Source organism: Drechmeria coniospora, chromosome 03 (genome assembly GCF_001625195.1).
Source record: "Drechmeria coniospora strain ARSEF 6962 chromosome 03, whole genome shotgun sequence".
Taxonomy (NCBI): Eukaryota; Fungi; Ascomycota; class Sordariomycetes; order Hypocreales; family Ophiocordycipitaceae; genus Drechmeria; species Drechmeria coniospora.
Window position 1 is genome coordinate 8,959,167 of NC_054391.1, and position 22,366 is coordinate 8,981,532.

Below are 22,366 nucleotides of genomic sequence, written 5' to 3' on the forward strand. Positions count from 1 at the left end.
TCGAGGCAGTCATTAGCTTCTCCGTTCCGCACCTCCATCGACCTTTTGCGCAGGCCAACTGGCGGAATCTTGGAGAAGCAACAAAGGATCGGCCAGATTCAGCACCGGATCCCATGGCGCCAATCGACCGGTGCTTGGCCTCCATGGCCAGGCTCAGCCTGACGCAATTCTCCCAGGTCGCGCGGCCGTCGGCGACGTCCATCCCCCGGTTTTTGGCACCCGCCCTGCTGCAACGCCGTCGGGCCTCCGTCGTGAGGATCAAGAAGACGGTGAAGAAACGACCGCTCCCCAAGGACTTTAAGAGACACAACTTGGAGAAGACGCAGTTTCCTCGGTTCTCGTTGTGCGAGGCCATGCGGTACGCTTCGCTTTCGCACCTCCTGCAGCCGCCGGCGGCCGGATGCTAACGGGCCCATGCATAGCATTCTACGAGCTGTCGAGGTCGGTCAGCCCCCGGCGTCGATCAAGTACGAGATACATGTCAATCTCAAGACGTCGCGAAACGGCCCCGTCATCAAAAACAGCATCCGCCTTCCGCACCCGGTCCAGAGCGACTGGCAGATTGCCGTCGTCTGCCCCGAAGGCAGCGACATCGCCACCGCCGCCACCGCCGCCGGTGCCGTTGCCGTCGGCGAGGAGGCCCTTTTCGAGGCCATCCGCAAGGAGGAGATTGAGTTTGACAGGCTCATCTGCCACGAATCGAGCGAAAAGGCGCTCAACAAGGCCGGGCTCGGCAAGATCCTAGGTCCCAAGGGGCTCATGCCGAGCAAGCGGATGAAGACAATCGTCACCGACGTCGCCAAGTCGATTCGCGACTCGGCCGGCGCCGCAGACTTTCGCGAGCGTCAGGGTGTCATTCACATGGCCATCGGTCAACTAGGCTACACGCCGGATCAGCTCAAAGCCAACGTGCAGGCGCTTCTCAAGAAGGTTAAATCGGATTGTTCCGACATTTCGGAAGAGTCATCCAAGGAGGTCCACGAGGTCATCCTGAGCTCAACGCACGGACCCGCGCTGAGCTTGAGCGGAAAGTTCAGGGACGAGGACGACGAAGTTGCACCGGAGGCACTGTCCCATGTCATGTAAACACTCTGCGGCGGCGTGTATTCATTGTACAATATTTTGGCCATGTGTCATCATCGAGTCGTTTGATTGCTCGTCGTGCCATGCTGGCTTGGGACATGGCGGACGGCCAGTGTCAATTTGCATGCAGCATCACCCCTTGCGCAGTGCCTTGACGGCTTCGTCATGGGCGCCTAGTATGCGATAGACCTCGAGGTATCTCAGTATCCGGTTGTGTCCTCGCAAACCAGCGGCCCTCGCTTCCTTGAGTGCGTTGCCTAGGTCCAGAAGCAAGGTGTTGCGACATCTCGTCAGGCGCTCCTCCATCTTGATGATGAACGGGTGCTCCTGGTCGAGGCTTTCCTTGAGCGCCATGATCTTGCGACATTCGCGTGCGGACTGCAGTAGCTTGGTCGGAGGGCTGCATAGAAGCCCGTCGGCATTTTCCTCCTCCTTGTCGTTGTCGTCGTCGTCGTCACCGTCATCGTCGTCGTCCTCCCACTCCCGCTCGCCGTCGGGCAAGCCAGCGACCACTAGACTCTCTTCCAATGCCGACAGCCGGTCCGAGAGCTCAATCATCTTTCGGCCCTGCTCAATATCCGATCGCACCTCGCGGAGCTCATCGGTGAGCGCTTGCGTCTGTTCCCGTCTCGTGGCGACGGCGGCTTTGATCTCTTCGACGGCTCGCCGAAATCCGAGCAGAGCAACCTTGACACCCTCTACCTTTTCGTCGCCGCCGCGCAATTCGGTTCCCAAGGAGAGAAAGGCGGTATAGTTTGAGTTGACGAGCTCCAGAAGCTCCGAGCTGATGTTTGTGCTTCGGTCCCTCAGGTCCGACCGGAGGTCTTCTAGGGTCTGATGACGGTGCGGAAGGGCCGAGAGGTAGGGGGCGGGATGGAAATCGGGACTGAGAAAGTCGGATCGGGGGAGGGCTGTCGGGAACGGCAGCGGCGTGTCGTCGTCGGTGTCGGACGAGTCGGACGAGCCCAGGTTGAAGGTGATGGAGGCCACCGAGGTGGACCGATGGTGGGAAATGGACGAGGCCTTTGTAGGAGCCATGGCCAGGCTGGCTGGTTGGTGATGGACGACGACGAGGTATGTGACGGGTCGTGCCGGTGTGCTCACTTTGCAAACGCTCCACGGCACGATTTCTGCGGCTCGTCGGCCTGTCAATCAAACAATGGTGAGTCGGCGGCGAGCTCGGCGGTTGCTTGTGTCGTTGAATGCCACGTCGCGAAGCTTCCTGGCACCAGCTGATGCTTTCGAGACAAAAGTCGGCGTGACAAACACTAGGCGGGGCAAAATGGACACCTGTTCCCCTTTGAGCACTGGTGTGGTAATCCCGCTGTAAGAACACCAATACCCAGGCATATACTGGACTTGCTACAGGCGTTCAACAGCGGAAGCGCTACCATTTAGCACGACACAGTACCCGCGATTTTAGTGATGTTAGAGGGGCCAAGATTCCGAACAGGGCCTTTAATCGCACGAAGCCGGTTTGCTTGGTGCGTTTAAGTAATTACATGCAAGTATTGCATCCAACGCTTCAGTCGAGTCTTGGAAATTGTCAACCAAAATACTAGAAGCAGCCGAATGACACTATGTATCGCACAAATTGCCACGGAAGTATGGTTGAATATTGCAGGGGACGTGAATATATACAAATACCTGGTACCGTTGCCCACTTATCAATATGTGCGACCGCTGCTTGTCCAATTGGCACTTTGCCATCGCTTGACGAGACAAACTTCCCCGCGTATTGGGCAAAATTACAACAAGCGACCTTGAGACGGACACTGTCTGAACGAAGTTGGAAGAGTGATGATTTGTCGTTGACAATGACTGTACAGTATGTCCAAGATGCCTCACATCCGACCATGACAGCGAGTATACCTTCAGTACCATGTCACAGTACTGTACTCCGTACATGTAGATATGTTCAGAGTGGGTCGTGTCCCGATGTCGTTGCGCTGACATTAAAATATACAATAAAAATACTAATAGTTGTAACGAAAATCCTAAGAAACTATTTGAATCTTGTGAAGAAGTCATCTCCCGGAGTGTACATGAACTGTACTGTAAGTACATGCAAATGCACCCAAGGTGTAACGTTGTGATGGCTCCCAGGGTGCTCCCTGAGATGGGTGGAGAAGTGGTGGTTTAGAACAAGTCGCCGCTGCGAGAAAGCTTGGCCATGCAATATATCGGCCTCTGCCGCCCTGGTGTGCACATCATGTGCACAAGAATATGCCATGAAAACACGGTCTCAACGTGAATCCCGCCTTGGACAGTATATTTCCTGGTGGCTCGACATGGCAAGGGGACGATTGCACCGTATTCGGTACCGTCTTGGTGTCATGGCGGGCAAGGTGAGTCCAGAACCGAAAAGGCACAAAAAATACTATACTAGCTTGCTCGTATTTACGGTGTTGCTGCACAAACGTCTGCTTCGCCCAAGCAAGCATTGCATCGAAGCGAAACAGCGCGCCCTCGTACGAACGTAGCGTGGATGTCACGGTTCTAGAGGGGAAGGGAAACGCCGTCGTTTCGGGAAGCCTGCCCTGATCTTCCATGCAGTCGGACGGTGCAAAGAAAAGAGCTCACGAATGGTCCGTACAATGTACAAAATGTGTGCAGCAAGGCGTACTTGTAAGTAGAGCTGTGTGTCCATGCATCCCAGAACTCTACACAGAACTTTACAGTACAGTATATGTTTCACGAGTACAAGAAAGTATATTTGCTCGACGGGTGACCACGACGATGCAAGCACAGGAGTGGAAAAAGCAAAAAGTTTGTGGAGGGCGAAGAGGAACTAACCAAGCAGCAAGTGGGGTAGCCTGCAATGGGTGACGGAAAAAAAGAAACAGCGCAAGATGTGGCTGGGCTTACAGTGGGAGGCAAAATGTAGTTGTATCTGGAAATTTCAACCGGTATACGGAGTAAGATGTTACACAATATCGGCTCGAGAATAATGAATTTATTTGTCCTTTAATTATGGGTGATTTATGGCCATGGCAAGTGTCCTAGTTTGCACCGTTTTGGAATACAACTTCACTCGAGCGTTGCACAGTCAAGCATAGACAGACTTGGAGGCACCTTTTTGTCCATGCGTTGGGTGGAGTAGACTTGGTGGATGCGTTAGTGGAGAGCGAGCATTATTCGGCGGTTGCCACGCGATACTCGTTATCAAAAAAATCTTATCAATCGATCAGGATCCACCGACCCTCCTGTAATCGGACCATCTGCCCTTCCTTCCTCAAAAGGGTCGTGGCTGCACTCGAGAGGCAGGCGCCAACCATTTGCAAATTCTCGCATCCTTCCTCACTTTGCACATTCCATAAAGGAGACGATTTCGGCTCGGTGAAACGTCACACCGCGGCACAACATCACAATCCTTCCACGACGGTGCCTGTGCATGCCAACACTGCCGTCTCCATACACGCAAGTACGAGTGCAGGTGCCGCAGAGGTTGCACAGCCAAACGATCCCTTCGACGAGGGACCCAGACGAAGCCGCAGGGACGACGGGAAGCAAGCAACGACGTCTTTTCCCTCGGACAACCGTCGGCAACACCAGCCATTGCATTGCTGCCTCTGCCGCCGCCGGCCGCCGAGTCACTTTGGCCGACGACGTCAACAGCCACAAACCATCAACCAAACACCCTTTTCTCGTTGCCGCGCTGCGTCGTCTTCGGAAGCGTTCGTTCATTTGTCGGCGCCAAGGGACATTGAAATCAGATTCAAACTCCATCGCCAGCCGACTCTCCTCTTTCCCGTCCGACGAATGCGGGTGGGCCGACTCGGACTTCCGAGACGACGAATCACAGGCCAGAAATCCGACAGGCTGCCCATCAGTACGGAGTACCCAGCGCCCTCCTAGCGCCTGCAGAAATGGCTCGCTCACCAGCGTTGGCTCCACCGGCGGCGGCCATCGTCCCGACCCCTCACCACCAACGCGAGGTGAACAACCATCCTCCTCCTCCGCAAATCTCATCTCGGTTGGCATCATCGCCCAAGCACGCGCCATCGTTGGCAGGTACCCCCTCCGCCACCTCGCACGCTTCCGCCTCGGCGCCGACGCCCCGCGCTCCCCTTCCCGACAAGCAGCCGAGGCCAAAGGCGGCTGGTGCGAAAACTCTGGTTGCCTCGACTTCCCTGCCTCGCCTCTCCGCGCCGCCGGTGGAGAAGATGACGATGGCCGCCGTCGTCGGCCCGACGGCCGCTCCTCCAGAGGGGCCGAAGATGTCGATGACGTCCAAGGAATGGGTCATCCCCCCCCGCCCGAAGCCTGGCCGCAAGCCGGCGACGGACACGCCGCCGACGAAGCGAAAGGCCCAAAACCGTGCCGCCCAACGTGCCTTTCGCGAGCGGCGGGCGGCAAGGGTCGGCGAGCTCGAGGAGCACCTCGAGCAGCAGCGTGATCTTCGCGACAAGACGGAAGCCGAGCTCAAGGACAAGATTCACGGGCTCGAGCTCGACCTGCAGTCCTTTCGCTCCCGCTGCATGCTCCTGGAGAACATGCTCGAGCGGGAGCGTCAGGACCGGCTCCTCGCCGAGACGCAGGCCGAGACGCCGAGGCGTCGTCGGGGGGACGGGGATGTTTTGTTTCGGGCCCAGAGCGTAAGCGAGCCCCTTCGTCACGCGTACAGCCGCCCGCGGAGCCCGACGCAGGCGATGGCGACGCACGGCACGTCGGACCATCGGCACGCCCCTCCGAGCAGCAGCAGAAACTTTTCCATCTCGCACATCATCACGCCCCCGGACGTGCTGGACATGGGCGACGGCGAGGCGGCCCTCACCTGCGGCAACTGCTCGCCCGCGGGGCCCTGTCCCTGCGCCGACGAGGCGCTCGCCTCGGTTTCCAACGCCTGCGGCCGATGCTCGTTCGGCTCTCCCTGCCAGTGCCTCGGTGACATTGAGGCGGTGACGGGCGAGGCGCAGGAACCAATCTTGAAGCGGCCGTCGTCGCCGTCGTCGAACCCAACCCCGCCCGGCGCCGCCAAGCGCCAGCGATGCAACCCCGGCGCCGTGGCGGCCGTCGAGGTCGACTTTACCGCCATCTTCGCCCGAAAGTCGGCGCCGGCAAGCTCCGTTCCTCCGTCGCCCTACCAGCTGCCGCCCTCGGACAGCCAGGTGCCCTCGGCCTCGACGGACGCGATGCCTTTCAAGGACAGCTGCGGCTTCTGCAAGGACGGCACCTACTGCGTGTGCGCCGAGGAGGCGGCGGCCATGACGACGCCCGCCATGACGACGCCCGCCATGACCCCCACGGCCGACGCCCTGCCGCCCATGTCCCACCAGACGCAGACACCGCCGCCGTCGGAGCCGGACACGTTCGTCTCGACGCCGCTGTCGATGGAGATGACGGCCGACGGTGCCGTCAAGCTGCCGCGTCGAAGGCGGCCAAAGGCGGCTCACAAGAAGCCCACCACGGCCGACTCGCGCGGCTGCGGCGCCGACGGTCCCGGCACCTGCGCCCAGTGCCAGGCCGACCCCAAGGCCGGTCTCTTCTGCCGCCTCATGTCGGCCAAGTTTGACCGCGAGAACGGCGGCCCCGGGGGCGGCTGCTGCGGCGGCAAGGGTCCCGGCGGAGGCTGCTGCAAGTCGGGCGGGCCCGAGAAGGAAAAGGTGACGCTCCCGAGCCTGCCCAGCCTCGGCCTGAGCTGCGCCGAGGCGTACCAGACGCTGTCGAGCCACAGGAACTTTGACCGGGCCGCCGACGAGATCGGCACCTGGCTTCCCAAACTCAAGGCGACGACGCCCAACAGCCCGCGCGACGACGCCCACCGGGGCCGGCACGCCGTCGAGGTGGAGGCGGCGAGCATCATGAGCGTGCTCAAGGAGTTTGACGTCCGCTTCGGCAGAGAGTGCTAGCCGAGGGTTCTCCCTCCTCCATCTGCACAGCCTCGTGTGGCTCGTTGATGAGAAATGACGGCTTTCTTCGGCAAAACGACGGCCACGAACAATGCAGGAACATGGACACCAGAGGGCAAAGGGGCAAAGGAACAAGGGAAAAAGGCTCGCGGCACATAGGAGTTAATCAAGTACATGCTCACTCTCCAGATGGCAACTTGGCGGGTGCATGCCGACAGTGAACAACGGGGACGGGCGTGCCTGCGGAGAGACTCGACAAAATCACCGATGCACGGCCGGTATTTTGTTTCCCACCACCCATTCCGAGACGCACCGCACCATGCCCGCATGGTCGGTCCCTTGGATCATCGGGGGGCGACACGAGAAGCCAGAGAACAAAAAGGAAAAAAAGAAATCCGCTAGCCACCGAGGGCGTTGCGGATATCGCGACGATGCCGTGGTGGATGCGCCCGTGAACCCCATCTCTTCCCCAAAGCCCCTAGGAGGGAGGAGACGACGGCCGATGGCGTAGCACCTAGCAGGCTGCACACGTCGGTGGTTGTCAGAGGCCATGCGTCGACCTTGATGCTCGGCAAGCAACACGTGGCGACAAACATGCACGCCAAACATTCGAACTTGTAGGGCGGAAGGGGACAGCAGAGCCACGACGATCTGCGGCAAAGGCCATGATTGGTTTGCCGGCACAACCTCTGTCTGATGCGTTGACGGTCGGAGGCGTGGTCGATGGGGACTGGTAGATGCTTCGGGGGGAGCGTTGCGTGGACGACGTGGATTGGGCAGCAGATTAATAGCGCTCGCTCACTCAGCTGGCAGTGCGTCTCTTGGGGGATGAGACCCTGTGCGCTCTGTACCAGGCGCCTAGGGGAGGACTACTGGTATTTTTCACTCTGTAATCAATACTCTGTACTCCGTACTCCATACAGGACATGCACAGCTAATTGCAGTGCATGTATTCGTACAGTACGGAGTACACCTACTGTACAGTGCATGTATTCGTACAGTACACCTACTGCACAGTATATGTATTCGTACAGTACACCTACTGCACAGTATATGTATTCGTACAGTACACCTACTGCACAGTATATGTATTCGTACAGTACATGTATTCGTACAGTACACCTACTGCACATGCACAGTACATGTATTCGTCACTCGCGCCCTCATGCACGCAATTACCTGTGCACCCACACCTACGAGTTCTAGTACAATTACAGTACATGACATGCATGCTCGTACTGTACGTGCAAGTAATTACGACAACCTCCAGGACGCCAATGGCCATTGTATCCGTGTACACTTGCTACTTGCAGTGTGCATACGCGAGAACAAGCATGGAAATCAATCGACCCATGCCCTCCATCGTCCTGCGTGCCGACAGACAATGGCCACGGCGTGCTTGACGATGCTGGCCATCGTGCAACGAGCACATTGTCGAAGAAACCCCGACATTCAGCAGCAGGTGCCTGTCTATCCGTTGCTGCGTCTCGCTTCGTCTCGGCTCCCGTCTGTCTCGAACCGCCCGCGTTGCACCGCCGCTTCGACCTTCCCAGACGACAGCTCGACTGCGCTCGTCGTGCTCTACCATGGCCGTCCCCATCGAGCCGAGCCGTGGTTCATTCGTCGACGCTCTTCATGTCGGCCAACGGGCCGCCGAGGGAACAACGCATCGCCGCCAGCGGTGCACGCAAAACCAGCGGCGTACAGCTACATCCGTCCTTTTCAGCCAGCGGCCGGCATCGGCCTCATGCCACGCCATTCTCGCATTCTCGCACTCTCGTATTATTCGCCTACGCGTACATGTACTCTGGACCTGTTCCCGAAAACTAGTACGAGTCTGTAGTAAGTTTACGCCCATGTCGAATTATGCTTCATCACTGGCTCGCGGTTCCTGACTTGATTGCCACCGCCGATGCCATCACCGTCGATTCGGGCCGGGTGCTCAAATAATAGCGACACTGCTGGCGGTAGTAGGTACTGGATACCAGGCACCGCCATACCGGGCACCTAGTGTCGCATGTACTGGTACCTACCCGTTAGGGGTTCTCAACGATTAATTATTACTACTAACCGACATTACCCCTCCCCCACCTTCTCTCCTCCACTCGCCCGCCCCCCCCCCCGTTTCCCCCAACCCCCAGCTGCCAACGCTGGCGCCGTAGCACTTACTTGGTACTATTCAAGGGTACCTGACCTACTGTAGTGCCTATAAGTTGTACGGAGTACTGGGTTAGTATTCTTTTACAGGGGCGGACTGCCAGCACTACAGTACCTACAAGTGCTGCGAATGTACCTTCTAGGTACTAAAAGTACAGGTAATGTGTACTGGGTATACAGCAGGCCCCATGTACCTCCTGTTGCATCGGCATCGTCTGCTGCCACTCACTCGCTTTGGTGGACCACATGCCATCGGCAGGAGCCTCCTCCGTTGCTGCTTCATCTCTGCTCGCCGTACTTATCCCACCTCTCCTCTCCCTCTCCCTCTCCCTCTCCCTCTCCTCTTCTCCCTCGCCACCTCTTCCCTCCCCTCCGACTTCGTCTGGAGTAGAATGGCCGGCATGCGTTTTCGGCATTCCCATCCGGCGACGACTTGTTGTTGATCGTGCTCTCGTACCCCGTGCCCCGTGCCCCGTGCCCCGAGTCCAGCTTCCGACCTCCCCTCCCCTCGCCTCCCGGCGAAGCCTGCACCATCGCACACCTCTCTCGTCGAAGCAGTGCCGCCATCGGCTCGTCGGCCCTGATTTCTCTCGGCGTGGTCGCTGCACCGTATCGCAGAGCCTTCGTCGCCCGTCGGGCTCCCACGGCAACGCTTCGACCCGTGGAGAGTCTGCCCTCGAAGCCTCGTCGCCATTCGCCGGTGCCGCCACCTAGTTCTTCTGCATCATCATGATTTCCATGCAAAATTCTCTCTCGTCGCCTCTCCAGTCTCGTTCATCGCCGCGTATGTTTCCGTCGTCTGGCTACCTTCGAATCCTCCCGTGCGTGGATGCTGATGGTTCGTGCCGCTGCGATAGCCTCCTCGGCCGCCCTCGCCGGCACCACTCCGCCTCCTGAAGCCGCGCGAGAGCGTCGTTGGAATGCGTCCAGTCACCGTCGCGAGCGCTCCCGAGGCCCTTGCCACGAACCGGATGCAACACGGGCGCCAGCCGTTGATGGTGCTGATGATGACCTCCGGCCTCATGGCCGCGTCCGCACCCATCGACAGAGCCCCGACGAGACGGTCCGAAGGGCTCTCGTTGCACAACCAACGATGCCGTCGCCCGCGAGCCCGCAGCACATCTCCCGTGAGCTATGCGCCGCATCGTCTGGCGTCCCGGCCGATGGGATCCCGCGAGCCCTCTCGAGGTCCTTGCTCGAGGATCCGTCCATGTACACCAACCCCCACCTGACCCGCGACAGGGAGAGTACGACGCTAGAGGAGCTTGCTCATCTCGTTCGTCTGTCCAAGTACCAGGAGCGCAAGCGCGTCGGCACGCGGATTCGCTTGCACAGGACCTTGGTTGCCACGGCCCTAAGCGCCCGCCTCAGCCGCTGCGGCGATGTTGCCCATCGCAACTTGGTGGACAATTTTCGCAGGGACGACAAGGACGGCTTCGCCCGCTTGTACGATGCCATTCACGACGTCCGCAGGAGTTGCGACGAGCTCCGTCGCTATGCGATGCTGGAGCCCGAGATGGCGTCGTCGTCGTCGTCGTCGTCGTCGTCCCCATCCGTTGCGTACTCGGACGGTTTGGATCCCTCCCCCGGCTCCGCCCTCGGCGTCGAATCCTCGAGAGACATTTCCCCTTTTCTCCACGACCTCTCTGCCTCGGCGAGGGATGTCTTTTTCGATTTTCTGTGCCAGCTTCGAACAAACCCCGACTACTTGGCCACGCGAATCGGTGCCCTCACGAGCTCCGAGCTAAACGCCTTTTTAACCTTCCACAAGGGCTTGGAGCCGGTCGAGTCGGTCCTCCCCTTTCACGGCCGCTCCGCCAACCGACCGCACTCCCATCCTTCCGGCCGTGCTGGTGGCCACAATGCCGACATTGAAAGGCTTTTGTCCTTCCAGAGACACGACCCCTTGTCCATCCTCGTCCACGCCTGCTTTGCCAACTCGGCCGGCCCGGACAGCTCCGAGGACCAGCGGCGGACCGACATCTGGTCGACCGTCCTCGCGGGCCTCATCCAACGGCCCAAGTCTGGCAGCGAGCATTTCATCATTTCCGTCCTCAACATCTGGACCACCATGCGAGACTGGTCGGGAAAATCGAACATGGAATGGTACCTCATGAAGATCCTCGACGACGGAGCCTTCCTGCTCGACCGGGCCGAGGACCAGCACGGCACCCGCTTCAACCTCTCCGACTGGAATCGTTCCGACGACGTGGCCGCCGACGCCTTCTACGAAAAGGCCGTCGGCGACCTGTTTGGCATGGTCGACGACGACGACGACTCCGGCATCCCCGACGGCCTCCTGGAGCTCGGCAACGCCATCGTCGAGAAACTGGACGGCCTGTACGTCGAAAACACGTCCAAGTGGTTCGTCTGGAGGTGCCTCTTCTTCGTCTTTCTGCTCGGCGTCATCGTCAATCCCGAGTCGTACAGCATGCTGTCCGATTATCACATCACCCCCTACGCGCGGGAGAAGATTCTGAAAAAGGTGGCCATGAAAGCCCACGAGTATGTGTCGAGCATGTGGAGCGGAAAGCCCTCGGCCACGTGCGTCCCCGTCGACGTTCCGCCCAAGATCAAAGGCCACGTCGAACGCATCCTCGCCAGGTTCAAGGGTTCCCGCGCCAAACCGCCCGCCGCCAAGCTGCTCCCGGCAAGGTCCGTCACGTCGTTGCGGGAGACGATGGAGGTCCATCCGTATCTCCTCATCAGTCCCGCGGACCTGGTGACGCTGGTCAACGCCCTTTTTCCGGAGCCGAGGCCCCTGTCCGCCGCTTCCAGCCTGCCGTCCGGCCCCGCATCCATCTCGGCCCTCTCTTCCATTTCCCAGCCCGTCGCCGTGGCCAACGACCGCAGCGGCATGGAGACTGCCTCCATCATCAGCACCAGTGTCTCCTCGACCCTCAGCGACGGCCCTGCTTCGCGTGAGACGTCATCCGACGGCCCCGACGCGGCGACTCCGCAGCCGTACTCGCCGCCCCCCGCCGACGCGGAATCGCAGCGACGGCTGAGCAGGTTCGAGGATGACGGCTACCGCCTGAGGCTGGCGCTCCACGAGCTGGCTCGAAACCTAGGCCCCGACGTCCTCCGCGGTGCTTGCCATCCCTGCGCCGAGCGATGGGCCGTCCTCTTCATTGCCGCCGACGGCCGAGGCCTGTCCACCCACATGACGTACGACCCGGATGACGAGCGTGATGAGGAGAATAATTCCTCCAGCAGTGACACGGACGATGAAGCGGTCGATGATGGCCCGGAGCTGGACAAGGACTACCATCAGCTTCGAGACTCCATCCTTCGCCTCGTCGAGGACTACGAGATTCCACGCAATCTGGAGCCCCATGGCGAACGGGCCCAGCTAAGCAACCGAGCCTCGAGGCTCAAAAAGTACAAAACCAAGAACAAGATGGTAACGCTTGAAATGACGGTGTCCAGCCGCAATCCGTACCGCCGTCATTCGGTCAAGGGCCCTCCCAACTCGCCGCCGGGCAACACGGTCCAAGTCCCCGACCCGGTCCTCGTCGCCATGCTCAAGGCCGCCTCGGCGCAGTCCAGGGCGCAGGCCGACTTCGTTTCCGCCCACGCGTACTGGAAAACGTGGAAGCACCTCGATGCGTTGGAGTCGCAATCGCTCCGCGAGAATGGATTTGCCGAGCTCGTCAACATATTTTCCCGCAGTCCCCGGGACTCCATCCGTCGGTCCGCTTCCGCCATCGAGGAATACGACGCCTGGCTCGTCTGGCTCAAGCAAAGCCAGGAGCGCCACGAGGGAAGCCTTGACCGCATGATGAGACGGATCAGGGCGATGCGTGACAAGATGTGGTTCGTCACGGACGTGCGCAACTCCAAAGAGTATGTGCACAGCCGCGACGTCTGCCAGGCGCTGAAGACGATGGCGTTGCCGCGGCGGCGGAGTTCGTTCCAGCGGTCGCGCCCAAACGCGGCGCGCGTCTCGGGCGCCTCCTACCTCCATCGTGCCGAGTCGCAGGTGATGGATCTGCTTGCCGCCTCGGAGGAGCAAGGAGGCCCGAACAAACTCAGCGACGACCAAGCCGAAAAGACGTCCCTGTGGCTTCGGCGGTCGGGCATAGCAAACTTTTGCCAAGGCGAGGAACGTATCCACCGCTTTTGCTGCGAGGTGGACATGTGCATGTCCAAGCTGGTCGGGGAGACCATCCGCGAAGCCCCCGTTCTCTGGTCGAGCGAGCTGTTCAAGCGGGAAAAGTTGGCGTACGACCGAATGAGGGCCCGCGAGCGAGAGCATGCATCTTCGGCCACCGATGATGCTGCGAGCGTCCTGAGTGATGGCGACCGCCGCTTCACGCCCTCCTCGAGCCGTGCGGGTTCGTTCACTCGAGACCGCAGAAGCGTCGGAGCCCTGCAATCGATCGAGGCGAGATATACTCAATCTAGGGCCAGTGCGACTCTGGGTGACGCCCTCGACAACCAGGAACTCAGGGAAAAGGTGTCACCTGTCCACACCCTTGATTCTGTCGGCACCTTTTGGTCGCCTTTTCAACCTACCATGTCTCCGAGGCCTTCCGCTTCTAGGGCATGTTCACCCTCGACCAGTTTGACGAACCTCTCCGTCACGACTTCCGGCCCTTTCCATCACATTCACCTACCCTGGAGCTCCAGCCCGTCCGCTGGCCGACCAGGGACATCTGCCTCGTCCAACGAGACTGCCTTTCCCCTGCGCGCAGAGGACGACAGGACGCGATTCCTCGCCGAGTTGAAGCAGACGTTGACGAGCCTACTTCTCTCTGACCTCGGAAGTCTCGTGCTCGCCCGCGGCTCGGAGACGGATGTATGGTTCCAAGGCATCGGCCAACAATGCATCGAGCGGAAGGAGGCGATGGGTGTACGAACGAGGCGAGGAACGGAAACCGAAGCGAAGAATAAGAATGGCGGGGGCACGACGAGACCACGTGTGGTTGAGAAGAAAAGGAGCTGCAACAATTTGCGAGGCGCCGGGGAGGATGGACCAGGGAAATCCGACAATGTTCCCGATGCCGATGCAAACACGACACTCCCCGGCGATGCTGACGGCCATGGTAAGAAAATGGCAATCGACAAGGGAGACGGGTTTCCGTTTAAGGGGGCATTTCGGCGCCTGCTGAACATGTTCAGCGTGCATCCCAACCCGTACACCAAGCTGCGGGCGCTCAACGAGCTCGAGCGTCTCATCATCGCCTCCCTGCTTGCCAATGGTTCCACGAAGCTTCGGGGAAATAGATCGGATGCGGGCTCCAGCATCGTCGAGGATCAAGGCGGCGGCCGCCCGACGCAATTGGAAGGAATCATCGACAGCGTCAAGGAACGAAGGTCGCAGGCGCTGCAATCGGCTTCCGGGGCCACCGGGTTCGTTCACCAGTCTCGACGGCCGAGCTCGGAGACGCGCTCCATCATGTCTGGTAACGCATCCAACACCGATGCCGTCACGAGAGAGCTGCAGGCCCTGTTCCGGGATGCATCGATGCGGCCCAAGTCTCTGTTTCGTGACTTGCAGTTGATCTCGGCCTTTGTGCCGCCGGCCATGCTCGACAGGCTAGAGAAGGGCAAAGCGTTCTGGAACACGGGATTGGCGGCGCTCAAAGTGAAGGCCGAGGTTTGCCGAACGATGGTTGAGATGGCGGATGGCATCATCGCGGCGCACACCCAGTCGCGCACGTCGGCTCCGAAGGCTGCTGCGCCGGCGTCTTCAGCGTCCTCAACGGGCACTCCTCCTCCGTCCTCGACAACATACACGCTGACGGACGTAGGCAGGATGTGGGCCATAACGGCGAAGGAGGGTTATCCCGCGGCGCAGCGCGAACTCGCGCTCTTCTACCTGTCCAATCCCGAGTTCGTGGAGCAGACGACGTTGCCCCTTTCCAAGCCACGAGAGGTATTCAAGCAAACGGTCATGGAAAAGTACGGCAAGAGTGAGCGCGGCCGAGGGAGCATGTCGGGGCCGGGGGGCAGCTCGGACGTCGTCGGCGGCGCCGCGCGTGTCTCGGGTGCCTTGGGCGGCTCCGGGTCCGGGGACGGAGCGAGCCTCGGGAGCAAGGAGGGTGATGTGAGAAACGACGTGGGGCTCATGTGCGTCGCGGTGCATTGGATGGAAGCGGCCGAGCAGGGCGGCGACGAGCTGGCGACGAGTTTCCTGAGGCAGAACGAGTTTATGAGTCGGGCTTGACGGGCTTGGATATACCCATACGCAACGAATGGCTGAGCGAGCAGGTTGGGGACGTCGGCGCAGGTGGGAACGGATGAAGATTCAAGCGGGCAGGGCAAGGGTAGAGGATATGATATTTCTACTAATGGACGGTTGATGCATGGCATCATTTCTGATTCGGATTCGAATGATGCCTCGTCATCTCTGGGCTTTGTTCCTCTGCATTTCCTCGCTTCTCTGCTTCTTATCCGGTCAGGGCCTCGGTTTCTCCAGGGCGTTGAGCCCAGGATGTCTATATATATTCGTCGCATCGTCGTCCAAATTCGTGCGCCAATTTGTGGTTCATTGCCAACGACGCTTGGCCAGTTTCATTGTTGAATATTCACACGTGGCCTCGCCCATACGTAGACAATGTAACGGCCACCAGACGGGCCCTGCCACGCTCCGTGGTTGAATATACCGAGCATTTTCAGGCAGAAATTCATCACTCGCTGTCCGTGAATTGACATGAAACGGAACGGATCGACGGGCATACGTATGTGAATGGATGTAGGTTGTAGGTTGTAGGTTGTAGGTTGTAGGTTGTAGGTTGTAGGTTGTAGGTTGTAGGTTGTAGGTTGTAGGATGTAAGGTGTAGGATATGGGATAAATCGACGTATCGATGAACGGCCGCAGGGGTGGATGTATGGATGGGTCGATGGATGGATGGATGGATGGATGGGTGGGTGGACGTATGGATGGGTCGATGGATGGGCGGTGCTCGGTCAATTGGTAGCATGTTGGGTGGCTCGGTCAAGACCTTCGGTCGCCGATGAGGCTAAAGAACTCGGCGCGCGTCTTGGATTTGCGCTCGAAGCAGCCGAGGACGCAGCTGGTGACGGTGGTGGAGGAGGTCTGCTCGACGCCGCGCATGACCATGCACAGGTGGCTCGACTCCATGGCGACGGCGACGCCCTGCGGCTTGAGTATCTCCATGATGGCGTGGGCGACCTCCTTGGTCAGCCGTTCCTGAATCTGCAGGCGGCGGGCGAACATTTCGGCGATGCGGGGCAGCTTGGAGAGGCCGATGACGGTTTCGCACGGGATGTAGCCGATGTGCATCTGGCGGCGGGTTAGCTCGCGGGCACGAGTGAAGGGCAAAGGGACGGGGGCGGGGCGGTACCTTGCCGACAAATGGCACGAGGTGATGCTCGCAGAGGCTATGGATCTCGATGTTGCGGACAATGATCATCTCGTTCTGGCCTTCGTTGAAGATGGCGTTGTTGAGGATGTCGTCGACGTTGGCCTGGTAGCCCTTGGTGAGGAAGAGCAGGGCCTTGGCGTAGCGCGAGGGGGTCTCGAGGAGGCCTTCGCGATCGGGGTCCTCGCCGACGCACTCGAGGAGGGTGCGGACGGCGGCGCGCATCTTCTGGAGACGCTCCTCGGAGGCATCGGCATCCTCGTCGACGCGGCGACGGGTGCCCCTGCCAGGCCGGCTGAGGCCGTCAAAGTCGATGATGGGGCTCGGCGGCCGAGCTTTCTGGGACTGGCCGGCGACGACGACGCTCGACTTGGCCCGCGGCTTATCCCTCGGGTCGCGGGCCGCCTTGCTCAGGCTGTTTCTGCGCTGCTCGAAGGCGCCGGGCCGACGGGAGTGGCCATTGACGGCGCCGGAGGGCGTCGTGCTGCGCGAGGACCCGGCGACGTCGGCATCCTCTGCTCGCTGCCGTTCCTCCTGCTCCTGCTCCTGCTCCTGCTCCTTCTCCTGCACCTGCTCCTGCTGCTCGCGGTGGCGCCTCTTGAGATCCTTGCGTTTGCGTTTCCTTTCCTTGCGACTGCGCTTGCGAGCCGACTCGTCGCTCGTCGAGGAGCCGCTGACGCTGGAGGAGTCGAAGGCGGGCCTCTTGGCCGCGGCGGCGGCGATGCCGATACCGTCCGGCTGGGCCATGGTACGTCGATTGGTAGGAACGTAGCTTCGACGACGAGGAAGAGGTCACAGGTGACACGAGGCGGGATGGCACAGGCGAGCACCGCAGGCAACGGGCAACGTTGGTTGGGATTCGGTTCGGCGGCGGCGGATGCAAGTTGGAAAGCGGTATGCAATTGGCGGGGGGGGGGGGATTTTGCAGCCTCGGGAACGGCGGTGCAAGGACAATCAATGGCTGGCAAGTAATGGGACACATGCAGATGCCCAAGTAAGTACTGTAAAGTACTGGGCAAGTACTTGTTGTTACCAGGAACTACAAACTACGGAAGACTACTCCGTGCTACAAGTACAGTTGGTGCAAGTACTTGTACTACCAGGTAACTGTACGCAGCACAAGCACAACTACATCACTCCGTATCAGGTATCTAGTACTTGATCGTTGTACGGAGTACGGAGTAATACCGCGCGGAGTAATTACATGGCCGTCTGTCGCCTCAGCAAAGCAACGAATACGGAGCGCGGAGTACTTGCTATTTCTAGGTAGGTACTTGCAGGGTACGGAGTACTGTGCCGGTAGGTTGCAAGTACTTACCACAGGGGTCCCGGGCTGGCTCTCCTGAATCCCGGGTAGGCCATACCAAGGGCGAGGTAGTCGGTACGAGGAGAAGCCCGTGCTTCCTAGCAGGTCACCATACTGTAGCAATGAATAGTAGTTAGGCAGGGTTTCAACCAAAGTCAAAGTTACTTACGATGTTGGTACCTACTGCAGTGCCTAATGCTTTGTGCCGCGCGATACTACCTAGCATACTAACCTAGTACTTTAGCACTTGCTTACAGTTCAGGACAACTAGTACAACTTGATACACAGTATTACAACTACTCAGACGGCACTTGAGTAGCAACATTGCCAGCTTCAGTCATGATGATTGCTCGAACGCGGCGACAAGGCCCGCTGGGCGTACAAATAGGGGACCGCAAGGGACCAGATGGACCGACCAGTGACGGCCGGGGCCAGAAAGGTCCAAAAAAGGTAGCCTCCCTGCATGAGGCCAATCCATATTCGTTCGAGTTGCGTGCTTGTTCTTCTTGGCCGTCGCAGCGGTACAAGTACGTACGTACTTGCTGTACTTGAACCACGAGGGCGGGAAGCAGGGTGCCACCTCGACAGGGACCCAAGACAGTGGCACCCAGACACCCCCGCTGCCATGACCAGGCATGCACCTTTCAAGGTCGCATGGGGCAGTCATGCACAGCTGCTTGCTTGGGTATGCTATGCTGCATTGGCAAATGCATGTGTAGCTGTGCATGGTCGTATTACTGTAATTGCTGTTTTAATACCAGTGGCACATGATGCCCATGTTCGACGTGAGTGCGTGCGCGCAGCTGTTCCGTCGACCGAGCACCCTGAACAACCTCACACGGTGCTTGCTCTATGCTGTGCTGGTACCTAAGCGCCGGATTGCGCGTACATGACTACATGCATGTACTTGTGTTTGGGCGCTCCCAGCACTTGTGCTCCCACTGATGCAATAGTACAAGTAGTCGTTCTCGCGCCAACCTACTAACTCGGGTGCCCAGTCCTCCATGCGGCACAAGTACATGGACGTACCTCAGTATGGCGGATGGAGGGGCCTTGGTACTCGGAATCTAGTACCTACAGGTACCTAGTAGGCACTGTTGTAGCTACCTAGTACTGTAGATACCTACCTACACTAAGTAGCATACTTAATCACTCCGATCTCGGCGTGCATTCCGAAGCTGTCTGGGTTTTCCAGGGTGCCTGTTGTACGGACTGGTGCTTCGTATTGGAAGAACGAGTATCATTATCAAGTACCTACTTGGACGTACCGACAGCTGCCTCCCAAGCTACATGTACTGTATTGCGGTGCATGCTAGTAGCCTGCTAGAGTACTGCATCTGTACTCCGTGTGGTGCTCGGTACTCACACGTGGTGCTCGGTACTCACACGTGACGTACAGCGTTCGACATGTTCATACATGCACTCGCCATTCCTGCTGCCGTACTTGAACTTGCATGCGGCCGATGCATGTCCTGCGCTCCGTAGACCAAATCAAGTATTACTTATGACTGCACACCTACGAAGTAATACTCACTATTGCGGAACACAAGTACAGAGTACAAGTACGAGTACGGATACGAAGTGCAAGCATCTGTTGCACGACACTGTGGGTCCTTCACAGGTGCCACGGCCGTTGGCGTGGTCGCTTTGATTGGTGCATCTGGCCGGTACGAACTGTTGCTGCCCGCTGAACGCAACCTGCCAGCATTGCTGTACAGTAATTAATTGCTGTACTTGCAGTGCATGTACAACTACAACCAAGCCCATTGTGCCGCACGTACTGCACGGAGTACTTGTACCCCGTCCATGTCCACTAGTTGTACAGTGAGTACTAGGTACTTACTCCGTACTTGGCATTAGTACGTGTACAGCTAATTACGGCGTACTGTACTCCGTACTTACATGTACTTACATGTACTTGCATACTTACAGGACTTGCCTACTTGTCACTGACACGGCATGTACTTCCGTATTCGTACTTGTACCTCCTATTACCACTCGAGCCAACGGCAACCAACATCCCAGTCCGACTCGCCATCACATCATCTCGCCATCATGACCGTCCGGCGCGGCAATTGGATGCAGGTGAGAAGAGCCCCTCGACAGCACACGCAAAGGCAACGCAGCCGCTGACGGTACGTTCCGGCAGACACCCCGCCGCTCTTAGCTACGGACGAGGCACTGAGATCGCATGGCTGGCCCATGCCGAAGCCGACTCATCCTCGAGAAGCAACCTGGCCACTGGCAAACTGACTCCCCTTCTCCCCATCCATCCCCCCGTCCTCCCCGGCGAGGGCAATCTCGGCCGAGGCCACCGCCGCTGCTGCCTGCATGTCACGCCGTCAACGCACCCCTCCGTGGGCGGCCCGCTGCGCAACTCATCATCGTCGTCGACCCGATCCGTCGCCGCCTCGTCGAGCCGTCATCGTCGTCGGCCTGCCGCCGCCCGTCCGAGACGAAGCAAAGACTCGGTGACGACCCGATCCGAAGCTGAAGCCGAGAGGCTCCAGACATGGCCGACGCCGCCTGGATGGCCGCCTGGGCCGAGGGCGAGCCGCCCGGCGGCCGCTCGCTCCTGTCGCTGCCGCTCGAGGTGCTCGCCCGCGTCGCCGCCTCGTTGCCGACGGCCGACTTTGGCTCCCTCCGCCTCAGCTGCCGGTCGGTCGAGAGGAAGCTCCACGCCGTCTTCGCCCACGACTTCTTCACCAAGAAGCAGTTCATGGTGACGGAGAACAGCCTGCAGGCGCTGCACGACATCTCCGAGAGCCGGCTGGCCGTCCACCTGCGCCACCTCCACATCGGCCTCGAGCGCTTCCCCGAGGGCATCCACCGGCCGCTGCCCGACGAGGGCAAGGAGCGCCGGTTCAAGAAGCGATACGCCGACCACTTCATCCTCTGGAACACGGGCGGCTACCGCGAGATGCTCACCGACATCTTCCGCAACCTCCCCAACCTCGAGCACGTCGTCCTCCGCGACTTCAACTCGCAGAAGCGGCTGCGGGACGGCGCCGACGCCCAGTGGACGAGCTACGGGTCCAAGACCATCTTTGGCGAGACGGGCCTGCTCCTCGGCCAGGCCGTCGACAGCTCCTGGGGCGCCAGCCTGTCGCTGCAGTTCTGCAGCCAGGTCTTTGCCCTCATCCTCCACGCCCTCGGCGTCGCCGGCGCCGAGCCCAAGGGCATCGAGGTCATGGCGAGGCACGGGAACCGGCTCCGGGGCTTCGCCTTTCACATCCCGAGCTTCATCGAGCCCTCGGTGACGCCCATCCTCAACAAGCTCGAGAAGCTGCACCTCTCCATCGACCTCACCTGGAGGGCCCACGGTCCCGTCTGGGGTCCGCCGGGCACCTCGGCCTCGGTTTCCGAGCACTTCCTGCGCAACTTCCTGAGCCAGTGCACGAGCCTCACGAGCCTGCGCATCAACGAGGGCTACGACCAGAACCCGGCGCTCGAGCATCTGTTCGACTGGCTCGCGAGCACCGCCGACGACGTCGTGCCCGCCCCGCCGGCCCTGCCCAACCTGCAGGAGCTGAGCTTCGGCTTCATGAACGTGCACGCCGCGCCCCTGCTGCACGTCATCCGCCGATTCGCGTCGTCGCTGAGGCGGCTCGAGCTGTGGAAGGTGACCCTCCTGCGCTCCCTGCCGCCCGGCGACGACGCCGGCGACCCGCCGAGGCTCAGCTTCTGGCTCGACTTCCTGAGCCAGCTGCGCGCCATGCCCGACCTCGACCTGAACCTGATCATGGTCGGCATGGCGAAGCAAGCCTACTCGCACCGGCCGGCCGAGTACAAGGTCTCGTTTGCCGACCTCGCCAAGATGAGGTACGCGGGTCCGCGTTGGAAGGACCATCTCGACAACGTCATGCCGACCATCCAAGTCAAGTGGCCACGCCACGTCACGCCGGACCCCATCGGCATCACCGCCGCCTTTGACGGCAACGGCCACGACGACGACGACGACGACGACGACGACGGTTCTGAGCATGATGTCGACACCTTGAATGAACCGGTTTAAAGTAAAATGACCCGGCCGGCGGAGAGCACAGACGCCCCAACGCCCTAGGCTCATTCGGCACTTGTCCACCGTCCACCAGGCAGAAGTGCATTCCATCGTTGTCGTCGGACGTCATGTCCATGTCTTTCGTGCGTCGATTATTCATGCATTTTGGAGAGAGTGTGCGGCATCATGTCCAGCGTTGGCACTGTATTTGCAACGAGCACGGCTGTTGGGACCGTGTGCTTCTTGCTGCATTTTTGCTCGGCATTTTTTGTCTTTGTGTACGCTGCCCTGGGTCGGCGGGCCTCGGAATACCCCTCACGTGACGTCGCGTGACGCTCGCGGACTGCATCAGGATGGTCCGCGTGTTGGTTGGCGTCTTTGTGCCGGGCCTGTTACCGCCTGGCGAGGCCTCGTTTCACGCCCAGGTGCTGTACGAAAGTATGCTTGCAGGTACTAATAGAAAGAAAGCATGTGCGGAATATTACTAGGTATGCACCTCCAACACCTCCATCGCCGTACATGGTTTTGCACGCACCATCAACCGCACAAGGACCATCGCCTCAAGTGTGTGAATGACCGATATGCGAGTGCTCATACGTCCTTGAATGTATGTGCACGGTACATGTGCTTGTGGTTG

The 22,366-nt window shown here is 59.6% G+C and overlaps 6 protein-coding genes across 6 annotated transcripts; 4 read left to right on the forward strand and 2 right to left on the reverse strand.

The window, feature by feature from the left end:
* Positions 1 to 113: 113 nt before the first annotated feature.
* DCS_08080 (60S ribosomal protein L1) lies at positions 114 to 1,086 on the forward strand (the record flags this gene model as incomplete). The annotated part of the gene is made up of 2 exons (XM_040805362.1): positions 114 to 358; positions 423 to 1,086. The coding sequence occupies 2 exons, from the start codon at positions 114 to 116 to the stop codon at positions 1,084 to 1,086; spliced, it is 909 nt and encodes a 302-aa protein (XP_040655466.1).
* A 129-nt stretch (positions 1,087 to 1,215) lies between these two features.
* DCS_08081 (uncharacterized protein) lies at positions 1,216 to 2,121 on the reverse strand (the record flags this gene model as incomplete). Its single annotated transcript, XM_040805363.1, has 1 exon — positions 1,216 to 2,121. One exon carries the CDS (start codon positions 2,119 to 2,121, stop codon positions 1,216 to 1,218), a length of 906 nt encoding a protein of 301 aa, XP_040655467.1.
* A 2,831-nt stretch (positions 2,122 to 4,952) lies between these two features.
* On the forward strand, positions 4,953 to 6,935 carry DCS_08082 (bZIP transcription factor; the record flags this gene model as incomplete). The annotated part of the gene is made up of 1 exon (XM_040805364.1): positions 4,953 to 6,935. The coding sequence occupies one exon, from the start codon at positions 4,953 to 4,955 to the stop codon at positions 6,933 to 6,935; it is 1,983 nt and encodes a 660-aa protein (XP_040655468.1).
* A 2,986-nt stretch (positions 6,936 to 9,921) lies between these two features.
* On the forward strand, positions 9,922 to 15,264 carry DCS_08083 (uncharacterized protein; the record flags this gene model as incomplete). Its single annotated transcript, XM_040805365.1, has 1 exon — positions 9,922 to 15,264. The coding sequence occupies one exon, from the start codon at positions 9,922 to 9,924 to the stop codon at positions 15,262 to 15,264; it is 5,343 nt and encodes a 1,780-aa protein (XP_040655469.1).
* Positions 15,265 to 16,035: 771 nt separating this feature from the next.
* DCS_08084 (uncharacterized protein) lies at positions 16,036 to 17,170 on the reverse strand (the record flags this gene model as incomplete). Its single annotated transcript, XM_040805366.1, has 2 exons — positions 16,036 to 16,344; positions 16,406 to 17,170. The coding sequence occupies 2 exons, from the start codon at positions 17,168 to 17,170 to the stop codon at positions 16,036 to 16,038; spliced, it is 1,074 nt and encodes a 357-aa protein (XP_040655470.1).
* A 3,071-nt stretch (positions 17,171 to 20,241) lies between these two features.
* On the forward strand, positions 20,242 to 21,744 carry DCS_08085 (uncharacterized protein; the record flags this gene model as incomplete). Its single annotated transcript, XM_040805367.1, has 1 exon — positions 20,242 to 21,744. The coding sequence occupies one exon, from the start codon at positions 20,242 to 20,244 to the stop codon at positions 21,742 to 21,744; it is 1,503 nt and encodes a 500-aa protein (XP_040655471.1).
* Between the last annotated feature and the right edge of the window lie 622 nt (positions 21,745 to 22,366).